This window comes from Triticum dicoccoides, chromosome 4A, assembly GCF_002162155.2.
Source record: "Triticum dicoccoides isolate Atlit2015 ecotype Zavitan chromosome 4A, WEW_v2.0, whole genome shotgun sequence".
Taxonomy (NCBI): Eukaryota; Viridiplantae; Streptophyta; class Magnoliopsida; order Poales; family Poaceae; genus Triticum; species Triticum dicoccoides.
Genome location: NC_041386.1, coordinates 40,893,280 through 40,911,595, shown reverse-complemented (window position 1 = coordinate 40,911,595; position 18,316 = coordinate 40,893,280). Strand labels below are relative to the sequence as shown.

The window sequence follows — 18,316 nt, the reverse complement described above, 5'->3', positions numbered from 1 at the left end:
GTCCATAAATGGATCGCTGGAGCTTGCACACTTTGTTAGCTCCTTTTGGATCGACAAAACCTTCTGGTTGCATCATATACAACTCTTCTTCCAGAAATCCATTCAGGAATGCAGTTTTGACATCCATTTGCCAAATTTCATAATTATAAAATGCGGCAATCACTAACATGATTCGGACGGACTTAAGCATCGCTACGGGTGAGAAGGTCTCATCGTAGTCAATCCCTTGAACTTGCCGAAAACCTTTCGCGACAAGTCGAGCTTTGTAGACAGTAATATTACCGTCAGCGTCAGTCTTCTTCTTGAAGATCCATTTATTCTCAATTGCTTGCCGATCATCGGGCAAGTCAACCAAAGTCCATACTTTGTTCTCATACATGGATCCCATCTCAGATTTCATGGCTTCAAGCCATTTTGCGGAATCTGGGCTCACCATCGCTTCTTCATAGTTCGTAGGTTCATCATGATCTAGTAGCATGACTTCCAGAACAGGATTACCATACCACTCTGGTGCGGATCTTACTCTGGTTGATCTACGAGGTTTAGTAGTATCTTGATCTGAAGATTCATGATCATTATCATTAGCTTCCTCACTAACTGGTGTAGGTGTCACCGAAACAGTTTTCTGTGATGTAGTACTTTCCAATAAGGGAGCAGGTACAGTTACCTCGTCAAGTTCTACTTTCCTCCCACTCACTTCTTTCGAGAGAAACTCCTTCTCTAGAAATTTTCCGAATTTAGCAACAAAAGTCTTGCCTTCGGATCTGTGATAGAAGGTGTATCCAATAGTTTCCTTTGGATATCCTATGAAGACACATTTCTCCGATTTGGGTTCGAGCTTATCAGGTTGAAGCTTTTTCACATAAGCGTCGCAGCCCCAAACTTTCAGAAACGACAACTTTGGTTTCTTGCCAAACCACAGTTCATAAGGCGTCGTCTCAACGGATTTTGATGGTGCCCTATTTAACGTGAATGCGACCGTCTCTAGAGCGTGTGCCCAAAACGATAGCGGTAAATCAGTAAGAGACATCATAGATCGCACCATATCTAGTAAAGTACGATTACGACGTTCGGACACACCATTACGCTGTGGTGTTCCGGGTGGCGTGTGTTGCGAAACTATTCCACAATTTTTCAAATGTACACCAAACTCGTAACTCAAATATTCTCCTCCACGATCAGATCGTAGAAACTTTATTTTCTTGTTATGATGATTTTCAACTTCACTCTGAAATTCCTTGAACTTTTCAAATGTTTCAGACTTATGTTTTATTAAGTAGATATACCCATATCTGCTTAAATCATCTGTGAAGGTGAGAAAATAACGATCTCCGCCACGAGCCTCAATATTCATCGGACCACATACATCTATATGTATGATTTCCAACAAATCTATTGCTCTCTCCATAGTACCGGAGAACGGTGTTTTGGTCATCTTGCCCATGAGGCACGGTTCGCAAGTACCAAGTGATTCATAATCAAGTGGTTCCAAAAGTCCATCAGTATGGAGTTTCTTCATGCGCTTTACACCGATATGACCTAAACGGCAGTGCCACAAATAAGTTGCACTCTCATTATCAACTCTGCATCTTTTGGCTTCAACATTATGAATATGTGTGTTACTACTATCGAGATTCAACAAGAATAGACCACTCTTCAAGGGTGCATGACCATAAAAGATATATTACTCATATAAATAGAACAACCATTATTCTCTGATTTAAATGAATAACCGTCTGCATCAAACAAGATCCAGATATAATGTTCATGCTTAACGCTGCCACCAAATAACAATTATTTAGGTCTAATACTAATCCCGAAGGTAGATGTAGAGGTAGCGTGCCGACTGCGATCACATCGACTTTGGAACCGTTTACCACGCGCATCGTCACCTCGTCCTTAACCAATCTTCGCTTAATCCGTAGTCCCTGTTTTGAGTTGCAAATATTAGCAACAGAACCAATATCAAATACCCAGGTGCTACTGCGAGCATTAGTAAGGTACACATCAATAACATGTATATCACATATACCTTTGTTCACCTTGCCATCCTTCTTATCCGCCAAATACTTGGGGCAGTTCCGCTTCCAGTGACCAGTCTGCTTGCAATAGAAGCACTCAGTTTCAGGCTTAGGTCCAGGTTTGGGTTTCTTCTCTTGAGTAGCAACTTGCTTGCCGTTCTTTTTGAAGTTCCCCTTCTTCTTCCCTTTGCCCTTTTTCTTGAAACTAGTGGTCTTGCTGACCATCAACACTTGATGCTCCTTCTTGATTTCTACCTCCGCAGCTTCCAGCATCGCGAAGAGCTCGGGAATAGTCTTGTTCATCCCTTGCATATTATAGTTCATCACGAAGCTCTTGTAGCTTGGTGGCAGTGATTGAAGAATTCTGTCAATGACGCAATCATCTGGAAGATTAACTCCCAATTGAATCAGGTGATTATTATACCCAGACATTTTGAGTATATGCTCACTGACAGAACTGTTCTCCTCCATCTTGCAGCTATAGAACTTATTGGAGACTTCATATCTCTCAATCCGGGCATTTGCTTGAAATATTAACTTCAACTCCTGGAACATCTCATATGCTCCATGACGTTCAAAACGTCGTTGAAGTCCCGATTCTAAGCCGTAAAGCATGGCACACTGAACTATCGAGTAGTCATCAGCTTTGCTCTGCCAGACATTCATAACATCCGGCGTTGCTCCTGCAGCAGGCCTGGCACCCAGCGGTGCTTCCAGGACGTAATTCTTCTGTGCAGCAATGAGGATAATCCTCAAGTTACGGACCCAGTCCGTGTAATTGCTACCATCATCTTTCAACTTTGCTTTCTCAAGGAACGCATTAAAATTCAACGGAACAACAGCACGAGCCATCTATCTACAATCAAACATAAACAAGCAAGATACTAATCAGGTACTAAGCTTCATGATAAATTTAAGTTCAATTTAATCAAGTTAATTAAAGAACTCCCACTTAGATAGACATCCCTCTAATCCTCTAAGTGATTACATGATCCAAATCAACTAAACCATAACCGATCATCACGTGAGATGGAGTAGTTTTCAATGGTGAACATCGTTATGTTGATCATATCTACTATATGATTCACGCTCGACCTTTCGTTCTCCGTGTTCCGAGGCCATATCTGTATATGCTTGGCTCGTCAAGTATAACCTGAGTATTCCGCGTGTGCAACTGTTTTGCACCCGTTGTATTTGAACGTAGAACCTATCACACCCGATCATCACGTGGTGTCTCAGCACGAAGAACTTTCGCAACGCTGCATACTCAGGGAGAACACTTCTGGATAATTTAGTGAGAGATCATCTTATAATGCTACCGTCAATCAAAGCAAGATAAGATGCATAAAAGGATAAACATCACATGCAATCAATATAAGTGATATGATATGGCCATCATATTCTTGTGCTTGTGATCTCCATCTCCGAAGCACCATCGTGATCACCATCGTCACCGGCGTGACACCTTGATCTCCATCGTATCATCGTTGTCGTCTCGCCAAGCTTATGCTTCTACGACTATCACTACCACTTAGTAATAAAGTAAAGCATTACATCGCGATTGCATTGCATACAATAAAGCGACAACCATATGGCTCCTGCCAGTTGCCGATAACTCTGTTACAAAACATGATCATCTCATACAATAAAATTCAGCATCATGTCTTGACCATATCACATCACAACATGCCCTGCAAAAACAAGTTAGACGTCCTCTACTTTGTTGTTGCAAGTTTTACGTGGCTGCTACGGGCTTAAGCAAGAACCAATCTCACCTACGCATCAAAACCACAACGATAGTTTGTCAAATAGACTCCATTTTAACCTTCGCAAGGACCGGGTGTAGCCATACTCGGTTCAACTAAAGTTGGAGAGACAGTCACCCGCAAGCCACCTATGTGCAAGGCACGTCGGGGGAACCGGTCTCGCGTAAGCGTACACGTAATGTTGGTCCGGGTCGTCTCGTCCAACAATGCCACCGAACCAAAGTATGACATGCTGGTAGGCAGTATGACTTATATCACCCACAACTCACTTGTGTTCTACTCGTACATATAACATCAACATAAATAACCTAGGCTCGGATGCCACTGTTGGGTTTCGTAGTAATTTCAAAAAAATTCCTACACTCAGGCAAGATCATGTGATGCATAGCAACGAGATGGGAGAGTGTTGTCTACGTACTCACGCAGACCGACTGCGGAAGCGTTGACGCAACGTAGAGGAAGTAGTCGTACATCTTCACGATCCAACCGATCAAGCACCGAAACTACGGCACCTCCGAGTTCGAGCACACGTTCAGCTCAATGACGATCCCCGGACTCCGATCCAGCAAAGTGTCGGGGAAGAGTTCCGTCAGCACGACGGCGTGGTGATGATCTTGATGCACTACAGCAGCAGGGCTTCGCCTAAACTCCGCTACAGTATTATCAAGGATTATGGTGGCTGGGGGCACCGCACATGGCTAAGGAATAGATCACGTGGATCAACTTGTGTGTTCTAGGGTGCCTCTACCTCAGTATATAAAGGACCAAAGGGGGGGAGGCTGGCTGGCCTCAAGGGGTGCACCAGGAGAGTCCTACTCCCTCTGGGAGTAGGATTCCCCCCCCCCAATCCTAGTTGGAATAGGATTCGCGGAGGGGGGAAAGAGAGAGAGGGGGCCGGCCACCTCTCCTAGTCCTAATAGGACTAGGGGAAGGGGGAGGCGTGCAGCCCATGTAGGTCTGCCTCTTCTATTTTCCACCAAGGCCCATCATGGCCCATTTAGCTCCTGGGGGGTTCCGGTAACCCTCCCGGTACTCCGGTAAAATCCCGATTTCACCCGGAACACTTTCGATATCCAAACATAGGCTTCTAATATATCAATCTTTATGTCTCGACCATTTCGAGACTCCTCGTCATGTCCGTGATCACATCCGGGACTCCGAACAACCTTCGGTACATCAAAATGCATAAACTCATAATATAACTGTCATCGTAACCTTAAGCGTGCGGACCCTACGGGTTCGAGAACAATGTAGACATGACCGAGACACGTCTCCGGTCAATAACCAATAGCGGGACCTGGATGCCCATATTGGCTCCTACATATTCTACGAAGATCTTTATCGGTCAGACCGCATAACAACATACGTTGTTCCCTTTGTCATCGGTATGTTACTTGCCCGAGATTCAATCGTCGGTATTCCAATACCTAGTTCAATCTCGTTACCGGCAAGTCTCTTTACTCGTTCTGTAATACATCATCCCGCAACTAACTCATTTAGTTGCAATGCTTGCAAGGCTTAAGTGATGTGCATTACCGAGAGGGCCCAGAGATACCTCTCCGACAAACGGAGTGACAAATCCTAATCTCGAAATACGCCAACCCAACATGTACCTTTGGAGACACCTGTAATGCTCCTTTATAATCACCCAGTTATGTTGTGACGTTTGGTAGCACCCAAAGTGTTCCTCCGGTAAACGGGAGTTGCATAATCTCATAGTTATAGGAACTTGTATAAGTCATGAAGAAAGCAATAGGAACATACTAAACGATCGGGTGCTAAGCTAATGGAATGGGTCATGTCAATCAGATCATTCTCTTAATGATGTGATCCCGTTAATCAAATAACAACTCATTGTTCATGGTTAGGAAACATAACCATCTTTGATTAACGAGCTAGTCAAGTAGAGGCATACTAGTGACACTAAGTTTGTCTATGTATTCACACATGTATTACGTTTCCGGTTAATACAATTCTAGCATGAATAATAAACATTTATCATGATATAAGGAAATAAATAATAACTTTATTATTGCCTCTAGGGCATATTTCCTTCAGATGTATCCCAAAGTTCACACCCTTCCGGATGCTAATCTCCGTTTGGAGCGGTGTGGAGGCACAATGCTCCCTAAGAAGCCACTAGGGCCACCGTAATCTCCTCACGCCCTCACACAATGCAAGATGTCGTGATTCCACTAAGGGACCCTTGAGGGCGGTCACCGAACCCGTACAAATGGCAACCCTTGGGGGCGGTCACCGAACCCGTACACTTTGGCAACCCTTGGGGGCGGTCACCGATACCCTTTAAATTGCTCGGGGCGATCTCCACAACCTAATTGGAGACCCCGATGCTTGCCCGGAGCTTTACACCACAATGATTGAGCTCCGAACACCACCAACCGTCTAGGGCGCCCAAGCACCCAAGAGGAACAAGCTCAAGGGTACCAAGCACCCAAGAGTAATAAGATTCCCAACTTGTAACTTCCACGTATCACCGTGGAGAACTCAAACCGATGCACAAATGCAATGGCAAGGGCACACGGAGTGCCCAAGTCCTTCTCTCCCAAATCCCACCAAAGCAACTAATGCTAGGGAGGAAAATGAGAGGAAGAACAAGAAGGAGAACACCAAGAACTCCAAGATCTAGATCCAAGGGGTTCCCCTCACAAAGAGGAGAAAGTGATTGGTGGAAATGTGGATCTATATCTCCTCTCTCTTTTCCCTCAAAAACTAGCAAGAATCCATGGAGGGATTGATAGTTAGCAAGCTCAAAGAAGGTCAATAATGGGGGCAAAAATGAGCTCAAGAGATGGGGAACCATTGGGGAAGAAGACACCCTTAAATAGGTCCCCACGAATCTGCCCGTTATGTGCAGAAAAAACATAGGAGCGGTACAACCGCTATGAGCACCGGTACAACCGGTAACATGCAATAAGCGGTACAACCGGCCCACAACCGCCCAACAACCGCACCACAACAGAGACCAGTCCGGTGGTAGAGCGGTACATGACCGGTATAACCTCCGGACCAATTTTGGAGCGATACAACCGCTCCAAACACCGGTTGTACCGGTCAACCGGTACAACCTCTCTATGGGGTGGTACAACCTCTCTATATAAAACATGCAATATCAAAACAGCCACAACTTTCGCATACGAGCTCCGAATTCGACGAAATCAAGTTTGTTGGAAAGCTAGCGACAAGGGCTAACACAATATTGATAGAAATATCAATAAAAAGCAAATTAGAAAAGGTCCATAAGAAAATGGTGAGAACCCTTCATCGGATAAGACCGGTAAAACCTTCAACACCGAAAATAACATAGAAGAAGCAAATGAAATCGGTTTTCGATGAACTCGAGCTTGTTAAGAAGAAGACCATGAGATCCAAATCTCACAAGGAGAAGAAAAAAACAAGAACCAGGAGAGATGATGCAAGGATGCAATGGTTTGAGCTCTCGACGAACGATACGATCAAGCTACTCACTAGAGAGCCCCCCTTGATAGTACGGCAATCGATCCTACAACCCGGTCTCCCAACTACCACTATGAGGCCGGTAGAATAGAAAACCTATCAAGGGCAAACCTTTGCCTTGCACATAGTCCACTTGAGCTATATGATGACGATCTTGACTTCCTCAAATTGGACCACCTTTCTTGATTGTGTTGGCTCGATAAAGATTAGTTGATTGCTCCCCCATACTCCACTATGGGTGAGCCACTCTTCGGCACATCTTCACAATTCCATTGACACCACAATGGACGGCAAGCTTCAAGCTTGATTGCTCCCCCATACTCCATTATGGGTGAGCCACTCTTCATGTTGCTTCACTTGAACTTGCACACTACAAACTTGATGACGATCACCACTTGATGTCATCCTCCATGGGTTGTATGAGATCTTCCACTTGACACAAGACCATGTAAACATACCTAACCCTACAAAGAACTCTCACGTAGACCATGGGTTAGTACACAAAGCGTAATGGACAATGCTTATCATACCATGGGATCACTTGATCCCTCTCGGTACTTCTTCTACGCTTTGTGAGTTGATCAACTTGATTCACTCTTGACTTAGTCTTGATCAACCTTGAATCTTTCCAACTCTCTTCATTTGGATAATGTCTTGAAGGTAAACATGAATGATCACACAACCTTCTTCTTCAAGACATGCTTGCAATAAGCTCAACTCACACATGACCAATCTTTGGATAATTCCTTGAAAAGCACTTTGTCCATCTCATAAACTCCTTGAAACCAACACATGGACTTCAAGACAATCCTATGGACAAATCCTTCAAATATAACTCAAGGCAACCGTTAGTCCATAGAGATTGTCATCAATTACCAAAAACACACATGGGGGCACCGCATGTCCTTTCAACGTCGTAGCCCCTCAACCCAGCCTCACCTTCAACATGACTCCATGGTAGATGACCAGTCCACCGCCGCACCTCGTCAACTTCAAGCTCCGTGTAGACAACACCTTGAATCAACCCCGCGCCATAGTCTTGCTGAAGCCACACAAGCCATCGGGGCCTGCGCCACGTGTTTCCACACCCAGAAGTCGGTCACCATCAGCATCACGCTCCTTTGTCGTCGTCGTCGATCCAACACCTTCTTCTGTACCAACCGACTTGCGTCGATCCGTCAAACTGCCTAGTCTGACCCAGCCGAACTCGCTCGACTGTACGACACACTCGTGGCTCCCAAATCGTCTTCTGCGAATCTCCATCCATCACATGATAACCCCATCTTAGCTGACATGATTTCCCGCAACACCTTCAAGCATCCATGTTGTGCCAACAAAACTTTCACTTTTGTCTGCCATAACCCAAGGTTTTCAGTTCCACGAACTTCTCCACCTCAAACCTGACACTCATTGACGTCATAGTTCTTTGTACGACTGACCTTGTGAAAAAAAAAATACATGAGCAATCTCCCTGTGATGCACAAGTACATGACAGAACATCTGTGTACTACTAGCAACTCCAACCAAAAAGCTTTTGATCTTCGCGTCATTGCTCCTGAGGCCTTTTACAATGGGAGATGATTAGAGATGTGCTTGCAAAAATAAACCGAGTTTTTTCTGAAGCACCGGTGCCTATTTCCATAGAAGAGACGCTTAGTTAAGCGTCTACCCTGTACAAATAAGCACCGATGCTTAAGGAAAGTCTGGTTTATTTCTCTAAGCATCTCCCCTAAGCATCTTCCATTGTACAAAGCCTGACTCAACACCTGATGCTAGTGATGTCCTTTGTGTCAAATCTGCTCCTGATGGATACACAATGATGGATATTTGCCTTTGCCTCTGATCTGCCCGCCTCCATGTCGCACATGAGAGGCCGTTGTCTCCAGGGACTCGGTCCCCATCTTTTTTCCATAACAAATCTCCTGAGTCGATCCGACTTGCACCGCAGCCCAGTCGCGTAGCGCACCTAGGCAGCCTTCCGCGCGACCTCCAGCACAACATGCGCACCTGCTAGCCCCGCTGGGCCAGCACACACCGCGCGCGCCTCGGCTCCGCTTGGCCCGCCGAGCGTTGCTTGCCACGCGACGCATCACCTTGCGATCGAGCCGCACACGCCGTCTAGGGTTGCCTCCTACGTCCACTGACAGCTCAGAATACGATCTGTACAACTCGTCGAGATTGCCTCGTCTGATATATTTTCCAATCGGTCCCAACCGCGCGCACCAATTGCTCTACGGCGACTTCCAGTGCAGACGATACCGATTAACACATCAAACCTTCCTTTAGATCAACTCAAATAACCTTATCTCAACCTTGCTTATGATACCACTTGTTAGAATAAATCTGAGGCATACCGTCGATCATCCGAGGACCAAGCAATCACACGAGCACGACACCGAGATTTGCTAACGAGGTTCACCGATATGGCTACATCCCCGGGGCCTGACTATGGGCGCTCCTCCTCATGACGCCGCTACAATACCGCACCTGGTTGCCCTGGACACCGGCACATGCCGCCGGCTTCCCCTACGTTCCAGTGCTATTATGTTGGCATATGTTATATCGTGTGTCTAGCACCGCTATATATGAGAGGCCTAGGATACAAGTGTCCTACTAGGACACGACTCCATATCATATCTAAACACAATACAACTCAGAGTCCAACTGTAACCTAACTTGTACACAATATTCGACACAACTCTAACAGTTTTATTGGTTTTTTTTTCTATTTTTTGCTTCATTTTATTTGGTTTTCTCCAGGTCTTTTCTCTCCTTTTCCTGTCTTCTTTTGTTTTTGGTTTGGTTTTCTTATCTCTTATCCGTTTTTTGTGTTTTTATTGTTCTTATCAATTTTCTTTCCTTCTTTTTTTCTTCATCTTTCTCCTTTCTTGATTTTCAACATTTTATGTTATTCTTTGTCTCTTTATTGATTTTCACTGTTTTTTCATTCTTTTTGCATTTGTTTCTTTAGTTTTATTTTTTATTCTTTTTTCTATGTTTTTTTTCAGTTTTCATTGATTTTTTTCTTTTCTTTCTTTTAGTTTCTGTTATACATTTTTTGTATACATCAAGAACAATTTTCAAAAACATGTTTAACATTTTTTAATACATGATCAACATTTTCTATGCACATGTAACCTTTTTTAAATGCTTGATTAAGATTTTTAAAACTCAATATTAATGTTTATTAATACTTAGTCAATTTTTTTTTCAAATTATTGATTAAAATTTTTATATACATGATAAAAAATTCATGATTTTTTTAATACATGATCAACAAATTTTCTATACACATTCAACATTTTTCCGAATGTTTGATTAATATTTTTAAATACTTTTTCAGTTATTTTCAAGCACTTTTTAAACATTTCTAAAATGTTTTTGTAGTGTGTTTGTTTTTAATTTGTATATTTAGAATATTTTAAAGTATAAACAAAAGTATAAAAATAAAGCAAAAAACGAAAACAGAAAATGTAAAAACAAACATAAAAAGGAGGCAGTGGCCTCCCGCTCTCCTGGGCCGGCCCATCTCGGTCTCCCCTTCAGCTAGGTTTCTTCCCCAGGCGTCCCCACTCTGGCACTCTCCCCCTTTCCTCCTCCCCACCCACACACTTTTTGATCCTGAGGGCGGCGTGATGGCGCTGAGGGGCGTTTGGCAGCTGCAGAAGCTTGTGGTGAACTACTGCGACTGGGGAGGGAGCAGCAGAGGAATCAGGTACCTTTCATCATGCCGATAAGAGCCGATTTCACCACTAGGCAGACCCTAGCGATTTGATCTGTTCTGCTTTGATGCGGTAACAAGTTTAGATTCGGGAGGGGAGATCCGAATTACTCGCTCTGTTAATCGAGTTGGATTGGTCTGTTGATTGTGCAGACCGTGCGTAAGGTACTTGCTGTCTGACACTTTGTACAAAGTCAGTTTCTGCATGGAAAAATTAGTTGTAAAGATCTTCCTCAAATGTGTTATGCTTAGTATATGCCCTGTTATCTGGTTTTTCTGAAAGGTGCCAGTAGTGTGTTTCCGGCGAAGAACTAACTATCAAGTCTGAGTGTTCTTGGATACTTTGGGCCATGTCATAAACAGTACATAGGCTGTGAAAGAACCCCTCTGTTTACTGATGTAGGCCGTTATGGTTTGCGTACAGTCAAACTTGACCAATATAGAGTTGTGTGTGTTGATTGGCAACATGGAACTGATTTCGACAAAATTGTAAGCAGAAAACTTCCGTGTTATATGTTTGAATGTGTCTGCTAGCATATTATTGGACTTTGACTGTCATTGCGAAAGTTCTATCTATAGAAGACAATGCTATTTCATAAGTGAAATATAAACTGAGGGAGTATGGCTCAAGGATGGAAGTAAGTACTAGAGGCACTCTCATGATACTGAAGTGGAACTGCACATGTTGATGTAAATTGGACGAGGCACAACACTTACTAGCCTGCTTAACTTCTCTCTGATCGATAGCAGTTTGATTAAAAAAAGGGCAGCCCGGTGCACGCAGCTCCCGCTTGCGCAGGGTCCGGGCAAGGGTCCAACCACTTTGGGTCTTTTGTACGCAGCCTTTCCCTACATTTCTGCAAGAGGCTGTTTCCATGATTTAATTTGAACTCCCTTATGAACATGAAAATCCAGTGCATGACTTGGAGGGCTTTGACCTCTTTTTTTCCGATGGAAACTGATAACAACATCCAACATGCCAGCCCAGTTGTGGTATCAAATGGTTCTAGGTAGGGATGGGCTATCTTTCTCGTGGACACAATTGTGCATGTTGAGCATCGCGTTTGTATTATGTGTTCCACGTGATGCCATTGAAAAATAGCTCACTGAATTACTGGAAATGGAGAAATTTTGTTTAGAAGAAACAGTTCAGTTACAGTTTAGGCCAATAGTTATTTGCTGGTTGTGCTGTAAATGAAGCTGGGGATTTTGGATTCTTGAACATAAGTTTATTCCCAATTTCACATATTATCCTCTTTCCCTGTGGATTGGTAGGCTATACTTTAAGCATTAGTTGTATGACTTTGCAGCTTAAATATTACTTGTATCAATATCTTTGTCGTCAGGATTCAGTACCTGAACACTTGAATCTTTCAACTTGCCTGCTCCTTCATATCTAATACTCCTTGGAATTGCAGGGCTTTTATGGAGTCACATCTTCCAGCTTTGAAGGAAAAGAATCCCCAGTTAGAGGTAGTGACACAGCTTGTCCGTGGTCAGCATCCTAACTTGAAGGGCATTTACAGTAAGATCTTCCATTTCTTTTGACCATCATAGTGTTATATCAAGAGTTATATGGCTGGCAACTGTATTACTTATAATGGTGTTACTTTCTGATAGTGGTTTAGATCTTTCTGTTGGTACTGACAAAATGCATAGAGTCAGTTATTTTTCTTGCAGTCTCTTGCAGTCAAGTACTGCAGTTTACACTAGCCATATTTAGTTTTAAATTGCAGCACTGGGATATTTGTAGCTGTTTCTTCCATGTACGTACTTGTGATGAATTTGACTTGCTCAACAGCCGAAAGGTGAAAACTCACATGGTTCAAGCATGACATGGTTAACTTTGTGTCCTTCATATGAATACATCTTCTTTAGAGAATGTTAGCTTGTTTTGTTTGAGGGATGCGCTTGTTCTGCGTCAAGTACATCCATCTCGGATGGAATAGAGACGTGCCACATATTTTGTGGTGGTGAGGGGACAGGTTCATTCAACAAATTATGTGGAATGCATTTCGCATATTGTAGCAACTTCTTTCACTTTTGTAATGTTTAGCCCAACGATAATTGCATTCGACTGTACTAGCCAAACCAAATCTGATGTTGTACGAGGAGTTACGGCATTATGCAGGCCAAAAACATTCCATGGTTGTAGGAGTTACGGCATTACGCAGGCCAAACAACCATATAGATTCTGTTCCTCTGTTGTAGGAGGAGATTACTTATTAGGATATTTTTCATAAAATGCCCACCCAATTTTTTTTTTTGAAATGGAACACCGTGCATTCCATAAATCACCGTGGACCAGCCAAATCGGCGGTCACTGCATCGGATACAACTCTAGGGAGGTCTACCGACCACACTTGATAGTCGGCATTGACATTCCGCCTCCCAATAGCCGCAAGCTCATGGGCAGGAGCATTACACACACGAGGACAGTAAGAAACATTCCAATCAATAAAACCAATCTGGAGAAGGTATTTGATCTCACGGAACAGGGTGCCCAGGTTAGATCGGTCGAGAGCATTCGTCGTTGCAGCTTGCTGGATCCCGATGCAGTCCGTCTCAAAAATGACACGTCCCATACCCTGAGGGCATCTCCAGCCGCGCCCCCAGGAAGGCCTCCCCAGGCGTTTTTTTTGCGCCGGCGCCGAAAAATCGGCCCAGTCGCGCCCCCAGGAGCCCGATTTTCGCCGGCTTGGGCCGAAAACAGCGCCGGCGGACCCAGGCCGAACCCGGCGCGCTGGGGGGCGCCCGGGGGCACCGGGGCGAACTGTTTTGGCGCGAAACAGCCGCGGGCCCGCCGCGTCAGGGACACGGCTCTCTTCTCGCCCCTTCGTCGTCCTCATCGCCTCGTTTCCCGCGGCGAATCAATGCCAAAGCTGCCGCACCGGTCAGCCTGCGCCATTGATGCCTCACGGGCGGCGCAGTGAAGACCGGATGACGCGCGTCCCTCGCTCTCCCTCGCCCGCCACGCGTATCACGGCGGCTCGCGCATGGGCGGCGCCTCGGCCTATATAAGACGCGCCCCAGCGCACTCGGCGACTCGCACTCTCTCGCCGTCGTCGTTCCTCCCTCTCCTCTCTCTCGCCGTCTCTAGTTCATCACACCCATGGCCGAGCGCTTTCCAGGCGACGACGCGGCGGCGAACGGCTTCGGCCGCCGCCATCTTCATGAGAACGAGGCTCGCCTCCTTTTCGAGGCCGAGTACCCGGTCCCGCCGGACATGCGGGTGCCCGGGGCGTGGAGGATCAGCGCCGGCGGCGTGCCGGTGCCCCCGGTACCCACCGGCGCGGCGCGGCGTGCGGAGATCGCACGCATCCGCTCGTCCCTGCCGCGTGCGGCGAGGGAGGGGCCACGGTATGTCTCCGACAGCCCGCTCTGGGAGCCTTATTTCCGCCGCCGTCACGCCGAGCAGCTCGAGGCCACCAACGGCGTCGAGCCCTCCGGCAGGCTCAACGCCGTCGGCCGGCGTCGGTGGTGGGGCGTGCCCGGGCGCACGTTGGAGGCCGTCCTCGAGTACATCGAGGGCGGCAACACGCCGCGCCTCGAGTACCCCGCTCCCCCGTCCTTCCCACACCGCCGGGGAAGCTCCTGGACCCCGAGGCGCATGGAGACCGGGGGGTCCTCCTCCTCGTCCGGCGGCTCCCCCTGCCTCCACCTCCGCCCCGTCAAGCCGGAGCCCCAGGGCACGCCTGTCAGCGCGCGCACCCGCAGCTCCGGCGTCCGCATCGGCGACAACGCCTCCCCCATCGGCCGCTTCGTCCTCGTCGAGCCCAAGCCGGAGCCCGGCCTCCCCGCGGAGTACGAGGAGATAGCCCAGCGTGGCTTCTTCGACGAGGACGCCCTGCGGTGGGCGCGGGACGACTACCTCCGCGACGAGATGGTCCGGCAGCGCCGGGCCCTGGAGGAGATCGCCGCCCGCAAGCGTGGGCGCGAGGACGAGCACGGCGTCGTGGTCCTCGACAGCGACGACGACGACGACGCCCCCGGACCGTCCAACCCGCCGCGCCAACCGGGGGAGGGATGCAGCAGGGACGGCGGAGGCGTCGGCGGGGGCGACGACGACGACGACGACGACGGCGGCGGCGGTGACTACACGCGGTTCTACAGCCTCCTCGGCATGTAGAACCGCGTGGGCGGGCGGCGAGGGAGACGGCGGGGGTAGCCCGCGGTAGTTTTTCCTTTTTTTGTAAAATATGTTTAAATTTGAACGAACTCGAACGTGTTTGCGTTGTGTTTGCGCCGAATTTAAACATTTTAAAAACCCGTGGGGGGCCGCGACTGGGGGGCATCACGCCCCCAGTGCGCGGTTTAGCGCCGGTGCGCCCCCAGGGGGCGATTTTTTGCCCCTCCTGGGGGGCCAACGGCTGGAGATGCCCTGACTTTCATCTAGCTTAATTGCATGAAGCAGGGCACATGCCTCCGCATGTAGGGCCTCGCCCATATGTGAAAGGCTTCCTGCCGCTGCTAGGATCACCTCTCCAGTGTGATCCCGAGCGATGCATCCCCAACCCGCGAGTCCAGTCCCCGGATCAAAAGATCCATCCAAATTGATCTTGACTACGTCGGTGGTCGGGCGGGTCCAGCTGGGTTTTGGTTTAGGATTGCTCTGACCCTGCTCTCCACAATATAGGCGCCATTCCGCAATGTGCTTTGACAACGTGAAGGCGAATTCCTGGATCGTAGCCCTCTGGTCGTTGTGGTTTGCCTTGTTTCGCTCCGTCCACCACATCCACAACAGGCAGATAGTATGTAGTTTCTCGTCCTCCGGCAAGGAAACAATAAGTTTCAGGAGTTGGCGTGGTGATTGGCATGGTAATAGCATCTGACGTGTCTGTTCTAACCCGCACGCCTTCCACATCTTCTTCACTTCCTTGCAGCGAAGGAACAGGTGGCCTCCGTCCTCCTGTAGCCGGTGGCATACCACACAGTCCGTCTCCAGTTGCACGCCAATTCGCTCCACATTCCGCAGAAGAGGATGACTGTTATGGGCCAGTCTCCACATAAAGTGATGGATCTTGCCGGGGCATCGTATCTTCCAGAGCTGTTGCCACATTCTTCTGTCCTCCTCTCCCCCAGCTGAGCTTTCCCCACGCGGGCGCGGTCGTTGTCTCTGGAGCATGTCAGTATACACCCTGTATGCCGATCTTACCGAGAACAGCCCCTTGTTGTCAAATTGCCAGGTCACAAAGTCCTCATGGTGCTCAAAGATAGGGATCTTTAGGATTATTTCTGCATCCATCGCGCTGAAAGTTTGTTGCACAAGCTGCTCATCCCATGTGTGAGACTCCGGGTCAATGAGTTCGGAGACTTTTGTCAGCAGGGTAGCCCCCCGAAAGGAACGCGGGAAACGTACAGGCCCCGCCGGCAGCCACGGATCATGCCAAATGTGTATCTGCTGCCCGTCCCCCACTCTCCACACCATTCCCTCCTTGACCACTTGGACCCCTTGCAAGATACTACGCCAAACATAGCTAATTCCCGGTGTTGGCACAGCCGATAGGAGATCTCCACTAGGGTAGTACTTGGCGCGCAAGACACGGACGCAGAGGGAGTCAGGCGCTTGCAGAAGGCGCCAGACTTGACGAGCTAGCATGGCGATATTGAACGCGTGAAGATCCCTAAATCCAAGACCACCTTGCTCTTTTGGCAAGGTCATTCTCTCCCAACCCACCCAGTGGTGCCTTTGATCATCATCCTGATTTGCCCACCAGAAGCGGCATATCATAGAGCAGATGCCATCGCATAGCCCCTTCATCAAGTCAAAACAAGCCATTGCATAGGTGGGAATCGCTTGGGCCACCGTTTTAATCAGGATCTCCTTTCCCTTCTTCGACAGCAACTTGATCTTGTAACCTTGGAGCAGCTCCCAAATTCTGTCTCGGATGTATTCAAAACAAATCTGGCGTGATCTGCCCACATAGCTAGGAAGGCCCAGGTATTTTCCTATGGATCCTTCACCTCTAAGACCCAGAACATGGAGCAATGCTTGTTTCTTTTGTCCTGGTGTGTTCTTGCTGAAATGTATCGCAGACTTGTCCCTATTGATTGTTTGGCCTGACCCCCTTTCATAAACCTCCAAAATCTCGTCGACAGTGGTCATACTCTCTTCCATGGCCTCCAGAAGCAGCAGCGAATCGTCCGCAAAAAGGAGGTGAGTTATCGACGGGGCAGTAGGTGCGATCCGTATACCCCGAATGCGTCCCATCTCCTCCGCGCGGTTGATCAGTGAAGATAGCCCTTCTGCACATAATAGGAATAGGTACGGGGAGGCGGGGTCGCCCTGCCGTAAACCGCGGCCGGGAACCACCGTATCAGTACAGCCCTCATTGATTTTGAAACGGTACCGAACCGTACTCATGCACTTGCAGATCAGGGCCACAAACTCCGGTGCAAAACCCAGCTGGATCATAATTTTCTCCATGAAAGCCCACTCCACCCGGTCATATGCCTTACTCATGTCAAGTTTCAAAGCTGCATGTCAGGAATTACCACTCCCTAACTCACTGACAGGGCCCACTCACATGTCAGTGAGACATGATTCATATCAAAAGACCATCCATGTTAGTTTTGATGAACTCATGGCTACATGTGCTTGCTTTGTGATTATTATTTAATATTTATGCAACATTATTCTTGTGCAGAAAACCATAACGAGAGAGTGGTTTGTGTCAGAAATCTAGCACCCGAGGACATCATGTTGCAAGCTAGTAGGCTAAGGTGTTCTCTGGGCAGGAAAGTGGTGAAGCTGAGAACCAGACACGTTACGAAACGGCCAAGTGTCCAGGGGACATGGACGACGGAACTGAAGATGTGAATCAAAGTTCCGAGAGAGGCTGTTGCAGTGTTCCTGTTGAACTGTTTGAGATGTATGGCAAGAACTCTGTGCTGCTATTAGACCTACCTTTTGTCAGTAGTTACAGTTTCATTTTTTGTTTGTTTGAGACATAATAATCTGATAATATCATGTAAACGTGGGAGATTCTTGTTAGTGGCGGATGTGATCTTAGACCATCATCTTCCTTGAACTTGCTAGGGTAGACAATTTGATCTGGGTGGCCCTGCAAGTCATGAACAGTTCTTTTTTTCAATCCATGGTGGTTAACAGAGATGCTACTATGAGGGCAATACGGCGAGGTGGCCAGACAATGTAGAGGAAGAGAAATCAGGTCCCAGTTTTGTGGGGTCTTCCTGTTGTTGGGATGGTGCTGTCCCAAGAACTGTTTCAGATGCTCTATGCTTTTAATAACGAGGAAAAGGTAAAAAGTGGTTCAGATTTCCGCCTGCTTCTTTTTGATCATTTATTACAGTTGATGTATATATATATGTAT

At 47.2% G+C, this 18,316-nt stretch overlaps 1 protein-coding gene across 1 annotated transcript; it reads left to right on the top strand.

Moving 5' to 3' along the window:
* Nucleotides 1–10,816: 10,816 nt before the first annotated feature.
* LOC119284857 (54S ribosomal protein L51, mitochondrial-like) lies at nt 10,817–18,263 on the top strand. Its single transcript, XM_037564024.1, has 3 exons — nt 10,817–10,976; nt 12,401–12,507; nt 17,630–18,263. Exons 1-3 carry the CDS (start codon nt 10,897–10,899, stop codon nt 17,800–17,802), a joined length of 360 nt encoding a protein of 119 aa, XP_037419921.1. The 5' UTR covers nt 10,817–10,896; the 3' UTR covers nt 17,803–18,263.
* The last annotated feature ends 53 nt before the right edge of the window (nt 18,264–18,316 follow it).

Bases quoted from the DNA above. Each gene is read 5' to 3' on its own strand.
- LOC119284857 (XM_037564024.1), top strand. From the start codon at position 10,897: ATGGCGCTGAGGGGCGTTTGGCAGCTGCAGAAGCTTGTGGTGAACTAC. The intron at 10,977-12,400 runs GTACCTTTCATC...TTGGAATTGCAG, and splicing joins GGGAGCAGCAGAGGAATCAG to GGCTTTTATGGAGTCACATC. The intron at 12,508-17,629 runs GTAAGATCTTCC...ATTCTTGTGCAG, and splicing joins TAACTTGAAGGGCATTTACA to AAAACCATAACGAGAGAGTG.